A 14,742-nucleotide genomic window follows, 5' to 3' on the forward strand; every position below is an offset into this window, starting at 1 on the left:
TTAGTTCTTCTTCACTTTCTGCCATAAGGGTGATGTCGTCTGCATATCTGATGTTATTGATATTTCTCCCGGCAATCTTGATTCCAGCTTGTGGTTCATCCAGCTCAGCGTTTCTCATGATGTACTCTGCATATAAGTTAAATAAGCAGTGTGACAATATACAGCCTTGACGTACTCCTTTTCCTATTTGTAACCAGTCTGTTGTTCCATGTCCAGTTCTAACTGTTGCTTCCTGACCTGCATACAGGTTTCTCAAGAGGCAGGTCAGGTGGTCTGGTATTACCATCTCCTTCAGAATTTTCCACAGTTTATTGTGATCCACACAAAGGCTTTGGCATAGTCAGTAAAGCAGAAATAGATGTTTTTCTGGAACTCTCTTGCTTTTTCGATGATCCAGAGGATATTAACTATTTGATCTCTGGTTCCTCTGCCTTTTCTAAAACCAGCTTGAAGATCTGGAAGTTCACAGTTCACGTATTGCTGAATCCTGGCTTGGAGAATTTTGAGCATTACTTTGCTAGTGTGTGAGATGAGTGCAATCGTCCGTTAGTTTGAGCATTCTTTGGCATTGCCTTTCTTTGGGATTGGAGTGAAAAACAACCTTTTCCAGTCCTGTGGCCACTGCTGAGTTTTCCAAATTTGCTGGCATATTGAGTGCAGCACTTTCACAGCATCATCTTTCAGGATTTGAAATAGCTCAACTGGTATTCCATCGCCTCCACTAGCTTTGTTCATAGAGATGCTTTCTAAGGCCCACTTGACTTCACATTCCAGGATGTCTGGCTCTAGGTGATCACACCATTGTGATTATCTGGGTCATGAGGATCTTTTTTGTACAGTTCTTCTGTTTGTTCTTGCCACCTCTTCTTAATACCTTCTGCTTCTGTTAGGTCCATAACATTTTGTCCTTTATATTGTGCTCATCTCCGCGTGAGATGTTCCCTTAGTATCTCTAATTTTCTTGAAGAGATCTCTAGTCTTTCCCACTCTGTTGTTTTCCTCTATTTCTTTGCATTGATTGCTGAGGAAGGCCTTCTTATGTCTCCTTGCTATTCTTTGGAACTCTGCATTCAAATGGGAATATCTTTCCTTTTCTCCTTTGCTTTTTTCTTATCTTCTTTTCGCAGCTATTTGTAAGAGCTCCTCAGACAGCCATTTTGCTTTTTTGCATTTCTTTTCCATGGGGATGGTCTTGATCCCTGTCTCCTGTACAACATCATGAACCTCAGTCCTTAGTTCATCAGGCACTCTGTCTATCAGGTCTAGTCCCTTAAATCTATTTTTCACTTCCACTGTATAATCATAAGGGATTTGATTTAGGTCATACCTGAATGGTCTAGTGGTTTTCCCCACTTTCTTCAATTTAAGTCTGAATTTGTCAATAAGGAGTTCATGATCTGAGCCACAGTCAGCTCCTTGTCTTGTTTTTGCTGACTATATAGAGCTTCTCTATTTTTGGCTGCAAAGAATATAATCAATCTGATTTCAGTGTTGGCCATCTGGTGTTGTCCATGTGTAGAGTCGTCTTTTGTGTTGTTGCAAGAGGGTGTTTGCTATGACCAGTGCATTCTCTTGGCAAAACTCTATAATCCATCCTGTTAGGTAGTTATTATTAACCTCATTCTAATATAGTACTTCTCAGCATCGTGTGAAGAAGGAGCTGTTGAAAAAAAGAGTATGATTTAAAATGACAATATTGTAAATAGCAGTTTAGGGTTGATTTTTTAATCCACAAACTATATAATTAATGTATATAAAAATTACCATAAAATAGTATTGTTTGCACCTTTGTATGGCATTATTTTTTGGGCTCCAGAATCACTGCAGATGGTAACTGCAGCCTGAAATTAAAAGACCCTTACTCCTTGGAAGGAAAGTTATGGCCAACCTAGATAGCATGTTAAAAAGCAGAGACATTACTTTGCCAACAAAGCTCCGTCTGGTCTAGGCTATGGTTTTTCCAGTGGTCATGTATGGATGTGAGAGTTGGACGATGAAGAAAACTGAGTGTCAAAGAATTGATGCTTTTGAACTGTGGTGTTCAAAACTGTGGAGAAGACTCTTGGGTGTCCCTTGGACTGCAAGGAGATCCAAGCAGTCCATCCTCAAGAAGATCAGTCCTGGGTGTTCATTGGAAGGACTGATGTTGAAGCTGAAACTCCAGTACTTTGGCCACTTCATGCGAAGAGTTGACTTGTTGGAAAAAAACTCTGATGCTGGGAGGGATTGGGGGCAGGAGGAGAAGAGGACGACAGAGGATGAGATGACTGGATGGCATCACCGACTTGACTGGCATGAGTTTGAGCAAACTCCCGGAGTTTGTGATGGACAGGGAGGCCTGGCATGCTGCGGTTCATGGGGTTGCCGAGTCGGAAACGACTGAGCAACTGAACTGAACTGATGGCATTATACAAAAAAAAAAAAAAGGCTAAACGAGCAATTTGTTTGGAAAATGGTAGGTGGTGCCTAATGGTGAACACTCTGGAAGCTATCTTAGTCCATTTTCATCACTGGTGGAAAAAAAGAATTGTAGACTTTTCCCACTAAAACGTATGTGTGTGTGTATAAATTTGTATGCATTGTTGTTGATTGCAGGGCGATTCATGATGTTAAAGCCACAGACCTGGGCTTAGGGAAAGTGAGATTTAAGGCAGAAGTAGATTTTGATGGGCGAGTTGTTACGAGATCATATTTGGAAAAACAAGATTTTGACCAAATGCTACAAGTAAGTTTATGTATTTATTGATTTTTTTTTTCCTTATATAGCCAAGGGTTGAAGAGTTACTTCCTGAGTAAATAAAATAAAAGCTTTTCTTTGTAAGTCTTAAAGTCACTTCAGGTTTCAGCTTCTTAGGGCTCTAAAATTTGACGAAGACCTTTTTATTTACTGTAAGAGTGATTCAAAGGAGACAGCAGAAAAGGTAATTTATTACTAAAGTGCTTGTTAGTGCCAGACATTGTATATATGTTATTTTATTTACTCTCAACAACCTGTGAGGTGAAGAAATAATATTTTCGTTTTTATTTTATTTTGTTTGCTTTTAATAATTATTTGTATGATTTTGACTGTGCTGGGTCTTCGTTGCCCCGTGGGCTCTCCTCTCGCTGCAGTGTCGGGGTCTCCGCCCTCGTGGCGGGCTTCTCGTTGAGGTGGCTTCTCTCTTGGAGCACGGGCTCTAAGGCGTGTGGTCTTCGGCTGTTGCAGCACGTGGCTCAGCCATTGCAGCCCCTGGGCTCCAAAGCACAGGCTTAACAGCTATGGCCCCAGGGCCTGATTGCTCCATGTCACGTGGGACCCTTCTGGACCAGGGGTCAAGCCCACATCTCCTGCTTTGGCAGGCAGGTTCTTTACCACTGAGCCACAGAGGAAGCCCTTTAATTTTTATATACAGGCAAATTCAGACACAGAAGGATTAGATCATTTGCCTGAATTTCAGAGCCATGATATGGAATCAGACATTAACTTAGATTTCTGTAACTCCAGAATCTGTGCTTTTTTATTAAGAGTTCTTTAAAAGAAGATGTACGGAGGAGAGTGTAACGACTGGAGCAGAGGGTCCCAGTTGCCTTTGTCTAATATTGACATTTACCGTGCTGTATTTGCTTAAGATCTCAAAAAATGAAAAGAAATCATTACAAAAATAGTTATAACCCTTGTTTCTCCTTCTAGAGCCCATTCTCTTTTTTCCATTCCAAGAAGTAACAATTATCTTGAATTTAGTATTTGTCATTTCCATTCAGATTTTTATACTTTTCAACACATTTTTCTTAGTACAAGATATAATACTTTAGGCATTTAAAAATTGTTAAAAATTATACAATATGGTTTTCTCTATAATTTGTTTAGCAGTGTGTTTTATGTTAATATATACCCTAATTAATTTACTTTTACTGTGTATATAATATTTCATCTTATGAATGAACATACTGCAGTTTATTTATCCAGTCCCCATTTGATGAACAGTGTTAAAGTATTGAAAACAACACCATGATGGCATTTTTATACATGTTTCCTTGTTTGCATGTGCAAAAATTTAGGGCACGTGTGCAAGAAATTTACGGCATTATTACATAGCTCGATTTAAAATAGCTGAGCCACTGGCTGAACATATCCAGCTTCCTTAGATGTTGACAAATTGTTCTCCAAAGTATGTCAGTTTAACTTCCATCATCAATGTATCAAAGTTTCTATCACTTCACAGTTTTCACTAAACTGTACTGACAGTTTTAAAAATTTTGTCATTATGATATAAAATAGTATCCTGTTGATTCAGTTGATGTTTCCCTGATAGTAGTAAGGATAATAAGCATAGAAATTTATTGACCATTGGCATTTCCTCTACTTACTTCTTTGTTCATTTGCTTTCTCTTATTTATTTTGACAGATTTGTAAATGTTCTATTTTTAATATGCTGAGTACTAATCCTTCCTCAGTTACATATATGCAGATAACTTCCTAGTTAGTAATTTATCATTCCACTTTGTTGTTTTACAGAAGATTTAATGCAGTTTTTAATTTTATGTCAGATTTGAAATGCTTTTTATTATCTTGATTGAGAAACCCTTCTGTATCTCATTATCATAAAATATTTTTTTTCTTCTAAAAATTTTATGGTTTGCTTTTATACCTTCGGTTTTCAGTCCACTTGGAATTATTTGTTTATTAGTCTAAGGTAGGGATTTAGTTTTTTTTTCTTATTAAAAAGTGATTTTCTCAGCACTACTTACTGATTTGTCCATTCTTTTCCCACTGATTTTGCAATACTACCTCTCTGGTTTGTTATACTCAATTTTTTCTGAAATTGCTTTTTTTTTTAGAAAATAGGTGGTCCATTGCTTATGACTTGGAAGTTTTCCATATTTCATAAAACTCAATGGTATTTGTTATAATTTTTTAAAGAAATTATCAATGTATGACTATGATTTTTTTTAAAGAATTTATTTTTTTTAATGCTATCGTTTTCTTTTATAGGAAATTCAAGAAGTGAAGACTCCTGAAGATCTAGAGACCTTTATGCTTAAACATGGAGAAAATATTATTGATACTTTAGGAGCTGAAGTAGACAGACTTGAGAAGGAACTGAAAGTAAGATATAATAATAACATGCTGACAGTGTCACCTGTTTTTTGAATATTTATCTGTGTCAGGCACTCTGCTAATTGCATTACTTGTCTGCTTTTACCTTCTCGGTAATCTCATAATGTATCGGTAGTTACGGTCAGCAAGACGGCCAGGTTAGAGAAGTTAGGTAGTAATACACTCAAGGAAACAGGGGACTTGGGATTTGAACCTTTATTATTTAAGATTCAGTATTTTTAACCCCTGTTCTATACTGCTTGCTTAGTTTCTAAAATAGTCAGAGGTTTGTTTGTCTTTAAGTAAGACGTGGTCTCTAGTATTTCTAGAGAAAGGTAAAGGGGAAACCTTAGACTCTGTTCAAAAGTTAAAAAAAAAACAAAAAACACAGAAGACCTTGCCGGGGTCCAGCCCCAGCAGGATCCAGGGGAGCCCTCGGGATGAACGGTGTCGGCGAGAGAGAGACAGAGGCAGAGAGAGAGAGCGAGCAGGCTGGGGCGTGTGCAGCAGGGTCTGGCCTGCCTGCGCCTTATTTTTCACTGTAGCTTTTATACCCTAAGTTGGTACATTTCTAAGGGGAGATAAGCACACGACTTAGTTTAACAACATCAGTTTGTCCTTCACGAAACCAGGTGTTCTCTGTACATTTTTGTTTATGAGAGTCTTTTCCCATAGATTTTTTTGTACATTATCTTTTGGCCTTGAGCTTAGCAGAAAGCAGAAAAGCGCAGTCTCATGGTACAGCAGGTTGCAACATAGTAGAAACACAATCCTGTTAACACAAAGGTCAGTCCTTTCGCAGAAGTTACCAGCTAAATGTATCTAAAAAGTTTAGCACACACAGACTCTGAAGCTCTGGTGAGGCAGCCTCAGTTTTAGCACTCTTGGTTAAAATTAACAATGATCTTGTTGTTTTTACACTAGGGCTCAACTCTTATTTTTCTAAAGCCTTAACTATAACCACTTTTAGAAGAATATTTTTGTGTTCTCTAATAGGGCTTCCTCACCCCCCAGAGGGCTCTGTGCCTACTAGGGCCTTTTTTATGGTTAATCTCTGTGTATGATATCTTTTGCCCTTCAGGCCTGTTTTATGGCTTGCACCTGATGTAACTTTAAGCAACTTAAGTAGGGGGACCTGTCTTTCTTGTGGTTAATCTATTTTTTTTCTATTAGGTGTCATCTCCATGGGAACTAGATAGGATTGCATTTTTACAGAATAGAAATGCGAAGGACTGCAGAAACAGCAGATATGGCACATAACAGGCTCTTAGTCTAAAAGTTAACCACCTGCAAGAAGTCACCAGCTAATCTCTATTTAAAGTATTTTCTATTAGGCATATTTGTGACTATTTTATTTGTGGAGCCTTTCTCACCCCGCGGAAGGACCTATGCTTAATGGTTTCTTTTGTTAGCGTACTGTGCTTAGGATGTTTAGAACAATCATGAGCATTCTTTGCAATAGGAGCACACATATGCCAGACAAGCCAGAGTGCCCGCAAAAGGGTTTGAATTGAAGCATTTCCTTCATCTTTGGCCCCTTCATAGGGTACCAGCGTCTAGGAGATTTATTAATTAGGGTTTTAAGTTGGTCCTCATTCAGCGAAAGAGGAGCAGGAGAGCTCTCGGCAGGCAACACAAGAATCTGCAGCAGGGCGAACAAGAACAGCAGAAAAGGGGGGAGGATGCAGGGTGGGGTAGAGGCCGAGGCCAAGCCGGAGGGTCCCTTGTGTCCTGAACGGCCTTGCCTGTCAGGTCTTCTCATGACTTCGTCATGGGTGGGATCTCCCACAGCAGCTCCTGGCAAGACTATAAATATATACATCTTTCTTTAATCTGTCTGACTTTAATTTATATTTTCTGTTCATTTGGATAGCATTACAACCTATTGTTGTTTTTACTAAAATATTACATAACCAGACTGCCTTTAAATACCTCTGTGTTCTCAAATTGTCATTTGTTGATACTTGAGTTCTAATCGTTTGCAGTGAAGAAAACTTGTAAATGATTTTTAACATCTATAGCTTGTTGAAGGCAGTGAATTTTCTTTAGTTGATGTTGATCAAACTTTAGTATTGTTAAAAATTGATGAGAAATGACAAATTGAAGGGAAAAATTTCTGTCACTATTTTACTGTCTTTTAGAATCTACGTATGTGATCAGATTAATAGAAGCACTTCAAAAAAAAGATGATTTTGTTAATGTATTTGTTTTAATTTTGATGATTTTGTTAATGTTAATATTATAGTTCATGTGCTTTATCAGTCATGATTTTCAGAACTTCTAGATGAGTAATTGTCACATATTTTGATATTAGGATTCTACAGTCTTAAATATTATTGAGGACTCGAGCCTTTTTTGGTGGGTTATATTTATTGATAGTTATCAAATTATAGATTACAATTGAGAAATTTAAGAATATTTATTCATTTAAAAAGCTAACTTGTTATATTCTCTCTTAATATTATATAAAACCCTGGCAGTTGGTAACCTCTTAAAGCTTAGTTGTGATGCGGAATGTGAAACCATTCAGTAACTTTTCATACAGTGTTTGAAGTCAGAGGGCACGGTCCACAAGACCGTCTTCATTTGTGACACCAGTTGCAAAGTTCAGGGAGTTTTAAGACTATCCTCAGGTTTGATAATTCACTAGGAGGACTCCCAGAACTCACTGAATGGTTTGTTACAGTGAAAGGATACAGATTAAAGCTAGCCAAAGGAAGAGGTGTAGAGAGCCGAGTTCTGAAGCTGGAGTTTCACTGTCCTTTCCCCATGGAGTCACGGACAGTGTCATGTTCATGGTAATAAGGTGTGACAGTTTGCGTGGAGTGCTGACAACCAGAGACGCTCAACTGAGCCTTGGTTTCCAGGAGTTTTCTTGGGGCCCTGTAGTTGGCTGCTTGAGCAGCCGCTCCCTCATCTCCAGCCCCTCTAAGGAAGAGCTGACACCTTTAGTCTCCACCTCTCTCTGGAGATACAGCAGTCACCGTGTGGCCAAAGATAAACAAAAACATAACTATTAGGCAGGATTTCCAAGGGCCTGAAGATTACCTCCCAATAGCCAAGAGCAACTGTCAGACCTCTCCTTGGGTACAGGAAGTTCTCTCCTATACACTATCATATTAAAATCTGTTAGCCTATCTTTGTTCTCTCTCTGATGGGATCTTTTAACCCATGCATGATTCTTTAGTATTATGAATTGGTCATTTGGAAAATACTGGCTCGTTGAATTTATGCACATCATTCAAATGTGGATACATTTCTAAATATTGGAAAGCTGTCAGACTCATCGTGGTGGATATGAGTTTTTCAACATCCTACTTTTGACCTGAAAGCTTGCATTTTATTATTAGCAACAAAATGCTCTTAGTTGTTTTTCTTGAAGTAGCCTCATTTTGTTTATTTCCTAAGAGGGCACCTACCAAATAACCAGATCTGAATAACCATGGTTAGTTAGTTATTCGTCCAAGTAAAAATGGTGTTCAGATAAAAAGCATCTGACTGAGCTCGTAATTCAGGCAGTCACGGTGGTTCCTTTCCTCGTGACGTCAGGCTTCAGTGTGGAACACGAGGACTTTAAACGTACTTCCCATTTTGTCACAAAACATTTTTTAAAAATTGTATTCAAGGATTTCAGTTGAATAAATCAGTACTTTTTTACTGCTTCGTGAAGGACATTTCAGAGTGAAACTGGGTTTAAAAACAATGGGGTGAAAAAAAAAAAACAATGGGGTGGCAGTAGAGAAGCAAAGTGAATGTCAGTATAGTTGGTGTCAGTTGTCTGGGGTTGTGTGACGGTCCCAGCAGTTTTATCTCCATTGCTTTTATGCCATTGGAGGAAATGTCAGCATAGTACAAAAGGCAAAAAGCATTTTACTGTAATTAGGAAAATAGTTTGACCTTGGAGTCACCCCTGAAAATATCTCAGTAACCCAGTAATCCTTGGACCAAACTTTGAAAACCATTGTTCTTAAGAAAATGTGAGATGATTGTTTTTATGCCGGGTAATTGGTGAATGAATATATGTTACATTTCCATTCTATCTGTTTTTATTTCCCTGTCAAGGGAAATAATGGACTTTTAAAACTAATTCTTTATTTTGGCTTTACTCTTATTAGAAACAAACGTCACAGTACCTACTGGAGAATAATTAACAAGTTGGCCATTCTTAAATGTATTTATTCTTATCATAATCAAATAAGCTTATTACTTTTTAACCTTATTTTGTGCTTTAATTGGGACATCCCAGGTGGCTCAGTGGTAAAGAATCCACCCGCCAGCACAGGAGATGCAGTTTTAATCCCTGTGTCAGGAGGACCCCCGGAGGAGGAAATGACAACTGCTCCAGTATTCTTGTCTGGAACACTGCGTGGACAGAGGACCCTGATGGGCTGCAGCCCGCGGGGTCATAAAGAGTCGGATGCAACTGACCATGCACGTGGTTTAATTAGAAGCCATTAAATTATTGATTATATTCTTTGCAGCCAAAGATGGAGAAGCTCTGTACAGTCAGGAAAAACAGGACCGGGAGCTGACTGTGGCTCCTTATTGCCAAATTCAGACTTAAATAGAGGGAAGCAATAGAATGGGAAAGACTAGAGATCTCTTCAAGAAAATTAGAGATTACCAAGGGAACATTTCATGCATAGATGGGCACAATAAGGAAGAAACGGTGTAGATCTAACAGAAGCAGAAGATGTTAAGAAGAGGTGGCAAAAATACACAGCAGAACTGTACAAAAAAGATTTCATGACCCAGATAACCACAATGGTGTGATCACTCACCTAGAGCCAGACATCCTGGAATGCGAAGTCAGGTGAGCCCTTAGGAAGTATCACTACGAACAAAGCTAGTGGAGGTGATGGAATTCCAGTTAAGCTATTTCAAACCCTCAAAGATGATGCTGTGAAAATGCCACACTTAATATGCCAGCAATTTGGAAAACTCAACAGTGGCTACAGGACTGGAAAAGGTCCCATTTTTCATTCTAGTCCCAAAGAAAGGCAATGCTAAAGAATGCTCAAACTAACGGATGATTACATTCATCTCACACGCCAGTAAAGTAATGCTCAAAATTCTCCAAGCCAGGCTTCAACAGTACATGAACGATGAACTTCCAGATGTTCAAGCTGGATTTAGAAAAGGCAGAGGAACCAGAGATCAAATTGCCAACATCTGCTAGATCATCAAAAAAACAAGAAGAATTCCAGAAAAACATCTTCTTCTGCTTTATTGACTACACCAAAGCCTTTGACTGTGTGGATCACAACAAATTGTGGAAAATTCAAGAAATGGGAATACCAGACCACCTGACCTGCCTCCTTAGAAATCTGTATTCAGGTCAGGAAGCAACAGTTAGAACTGGACATGGAACAAGAGACTGGTTCCAAATTGGGAAAGGAGTAAGTGAAGGGTGTATATTATTACCCTGCATATTTAACTTATATGCAGAGTACATCATGCAAAATGCAGGACTGGATGAAGCACAAGCTGGAATCAAGATTGCCGGGAGAAATATCTATAACCTCAGATATGCAGGTGACACCACCTTTGTGGCAGAAAGTGAAGAACTGAAGAGCCTTTTGTTGAAAGTGAAAGAGGAGAGTCAAAAAGTTGGCTTGAAACTCAACATTCAGAAAACTAAGATCATGGCATCTGGTCCCATTACTTCATGGCAGATAGATGGGGAAACAATGGAAACAGTGTCAGACTTTATTTTGGGGGCTCCAAAATCCCTGCAGATGGTGACTACAGCCATGAAATTAGAAGACCCTTGCTCCTTGGAGGAAAAACTATGACCAAGCTAGACAGCATTTTAAAAAGCAGAGACATTACTTTGCTGACAAATCAAAGCTATGGTTTTTCCAGTAGTCAGGTATGGATGTGAAAGTTGGACTATAGAGAAAGCTGAGCACCGAAGAATTGATATTTTTGAACTATAGTGTTGGAGAAGACTCTTGAAAGTCCCTTGGAATGCAAGGAGATCAAACCAGTCAATCCTGAAAGAAATCAGTCCTGAATATTCTTTGGAAGGACTGATGCTGAAGCTGCAACTCCAATGCTTTGGCCACCTGATGTGAAGAACTGACTCATTTGAAAAGACCCTGATGTTGGGAAAGATTGAAGGCAGGAGGAGAGGGGGACAACAGAGGATAAGATGGTTGGATGGCATCACCAGCGCAATGGACACGAGTTTGAGCAAGCTCCGGGAGTTGGTGATGAACAAGGAAGCCTGGCATGCTGCAGTCCATGGGGTCTCAAAGAGTTGGACACTCTGACTGAACTGAACTGAACTGAAATCATCAATAGACTGAATTATCTCATGTTTTTGAGTTATATAAGTCTTTCAAACCAAGAAGCCACATTTTGCCTACACTTTTAGGTGAAAACATCCCTGACTAATGTGATTGTGGTGGTTTAGTCACTTAAATTGTGTCTTACTCTTGCCAACCCATGGACTGTAGCATCCTAGGCACCTTTGTTCATGGGATTCTCCAGGCAAGAATACTGGAGTGGGTTGTCATTTCCTTCTCCAGGGGATCTTCCCGACCCAGAAACCGAACCCAGGTCTCCTGCAGTGCAGGCAGATTCTTTACAGACTGAGCTATGAGGGGAGCATAGCTAAGGTGGTTATCAGTTCAGTTCAGTCGCTCAGTCGTGTCCAGCTCTTCGTGACACCATGGACTGCAGCATGCCAGGCCTCCTTGTCCATCATAAATGCCTGGAGTTTACTCAAAGTCATGTCCATTGAGTTGGTGGTGCCATCCAGCCATCTCATCCTCTGTCGTCCCCTTCTCCTACAGGGGGAGAGGAGGAGAAGGTGGCCATAAGGGACAGTTAATCTCAAGTCAAAGGAAAGTTCTTGTGTTATGTATCTTATCCATAGTGGGAAAATCCTCCCAAATCTTAACTTGCTCTGTAGTAGCGTGACGTTATAATGTCTGCTTACTCAACATGTGTTTCTTCACTAAAGATAAGTTCTTTCAGGTCAAGTGCTATTTGTTTCTTGTTCATTATTGTATACTTCAGTGCTTGCTACAGTCTAGGCATATAATAATTTTTGTTGTTGAAATTTCTTTAGATTTTTCTACAGTCTGACTTCTGCTTATCTTTCCAGCCTTATCACTAACCCTCCCTTTCTGCAGTTTCTGTGCTGATTATACCATATTGCTAGTGCATACGTCGCAGGCTGTTTGACTTTGCTCATGTTCTTTCTTCTCTCTAGACCCTTTTCCTCCTCTGTCTGGAAAATTCACTGTATTCAAACCTTGGTTTGATATTATATCCTCAGTGAATTCTTTGTGGATCTTATGAACAAAAGTAATAAATCTCATGTTATTGTAACCAGAATCATCATTTAGTACATAAAAAGAGTTAGGAGCTTTGGGGTCTGGAGTCAGGCCTGGAATCTGTCTTGGCTCCATCAGTTACTAGCTGTGTGATTTTGGATGGTTAGTTAATTTCTTTAACCTTCAGTTTTCCCATATGTAAAATGGAAGTAATCGGGTTATTATGACAGTTTTAAAGCGCACACTATTCTGTGAAGCCTCTTACACAGTGTTTGACACAAGAGTCGCTGCTCATTAAATGTTAACTGATTATTGTTATTAGTTATAATGCTTTAACTCATCAAGGTTCATATACTTGCCTCTGACTAAACCGAGTCCCTCAGGGTCAGAAGCAGGGTCTTATTAATAACCATAGCTCTACTTTCTAGAACAGTCTTAGATCAAGACTATATGGACTGTAACTGGAATATGTAAGATAAGTTAATATCAGCTTAGTTCTGATTATTATTGTTCTGCAGTGATTTTCACCACAAATGAGAGAGTATTTGCACTGCTTTACAATACTTTGCACATACTAGATTCTTAATTCATTATTGTGTTAATGAACATGTGGACAAACTCAGGGAGGTTGGACTACTTGCTGTTTATAGTGTATAATTGATCATTATCTGTTGATCTTGTGTTTTTCCCTATGTAAATATTTCTCCTGATACTATGCTACAGTGAAATAGTTTGACCAAATCTTTTCATGGGAGCAAAAGAAATAAAAAGAGCAACTTTCCTGGCGGTCCAGTGGTTCATACTCTGAACTTCCAATGCTGGAGGCACATGGGTATGATCCTGGTTGGGGAACTAAGATCCCACGCCATACGGTGCAGCTCAGTAAATAAAGTAAAATTGATAAAAAGGAATAAAGGAAATGGAATAAAGGAGAAAAAAAGGAATAAAGGAAATTTTGCTATTAATACTGTAACGGTGATTTTTTTCCTTCCAGAAACGAAATCCTGAAGTTCGACATGTAGACTTAGAGATATTGTAGACTTGATGGGATGAATCACCTTGGAGGGAGCCTTGGAACCAAGTTTACGAAGACTGCTTTCCCACACTGAGGGAGTCAATGCCATTCAGAAGCCGTTTATTTGAAGATGGAGGAAGTATTTATATGAAAAGGGCAATGCAGCAGTCTGTAGAACTAAAATAGCTTCTTCTAAGAGGCATATTACAAGTTGAATCAATTTGGAAATCATGTTTTTATGTTTCAGTGGGAAACGTTTTAGTTACTTAAATTGCTCATAATTTCTTATTTTTGCCTGTCAGTGCGTATTGTACCCGAAATCATGTTCCTTCCTTCACGTGGGTGAAAATAAGCAGCATTCATAAGATTATGATTCTTTATTTTGTTGCCAGTGAAGATTTCACTCCAGCAAAACCTGTCAATCTTGAACATTCTGGCTAAATCTTGTATTCTGGTTTTTGAAACAGTCACTCCGTTTTCAGAGTCTGTCTTTCCTTATAGAATGTAGAAGTTATTTCGACATGGCTCGTATTTCTGCCCTGAGCACTATGGGGAACACTGTGCTAATACTTGGTTATCCATAAATGTCCATTCCAGTAGGACTTTGTTCCTCAATTGAAGGAAGGTAACTTCAGTACACTCTTTTAGGTCATGCTAGTTGCCGTTGTGTAAAATTTCTTTTCTCTCCTTTGTTTTTTTTTTCTTACTTAGTTTAATTTTTCTAATGGTAGGAAATATAAAATAACCCGAGGTTTCCATGGGCCAGTGTGATGACTGGTTTTTAGTTTTTGTTTTTTTTAACTGGCTCCAGTGCTGCCATGTGTATTTACTAGGAGATAATGCATTTATAAGCATTTTAACATTCTGTAAAGTGGACTAGAAATATTTATGATTTTACAGACACCACAGCATTTTATTTTTAATTTATTTTAAAAGAGGCACTACTTATGTAAATCTGAACTGTGATATTTCTTGCTTTAAGAGATAGAGACGTAAACCTCTCTTATACAGAGACTTGTGACCATGACTTTGTTTAATATCATAGTCAATAGCATAACATGAGTTTCTTGCAGTTACAAATGGGCATTTAGCATAGTGTATGATTATAACATTATGTAAGTAGCTTTCTAATGGTCATAAAGTATCAAGGTGAAAAAACATGCAATTCAGTAATGGAAAAGTTAGTGTGGAACTGCGGCTGTGTCTCCATCCGTCAGAGCCGTTCACAGGCACTTTAAACTGTCCAGGTTCGGGGGAGCGTTGTCCATGCAAGCGTGATGCTGCGTGAGTAATCTCTCTGCTGGAAAAGGGGTGTTTAAGGACCTAGGTCAGTGTCTATAAACTTAGATTGAAGTTTATCAATT

The 14,742-nt window shown here is 38.8% G+C and overlaps 1 protein-coding gene across 2 annotated transcripts in view; it reads left to right on the top strand.

The window, feature by feature from the left end:
* Positions 1-14,375, top strand: part of SLC30A9 (solute carrier family 30 member 9) — a 71,863-nt gene extending 57,488 nt beyond the window's left edge. For both annotated transcript variants that reach the window (XM_065907261.1, XM_065907260.1), the window contains exons 16-18: positions 2,596-2,725; positions 4,973-5,086; positions 13,358-14,375. In XM_065907261.1, the coding sequence (XP_065763333.1) occupies positions 2,596-2,725; positions 4,973-5,086; positions 13,358-13,402 (289 nt within the window). In that variant the 3' untranslated portion in view covers positions 13,403-14,375. The remainder of the gene's footprint in view (positions 1-2,595; positions 2,726-4,972; positions 5,087-13,357) is intronic.
* Positions 14,376-14,742: the final 367 nt, after the last annotated feature.

Source organism: Muntiacus reevesi, chromosome 16 (assembly GCF_963930625.1).
Source record: "Muntiacus reevesi chromosome 16, mMunRee1.1, whole genome shotgun sequence".
In the NCBI taxonomy this organism is placed as follows: Eukaryota; Metazoa; Chordata; class Mammalia; order Artiodactyla; family Cervidae; genus Muntiacus; species Muntiacus reevesi.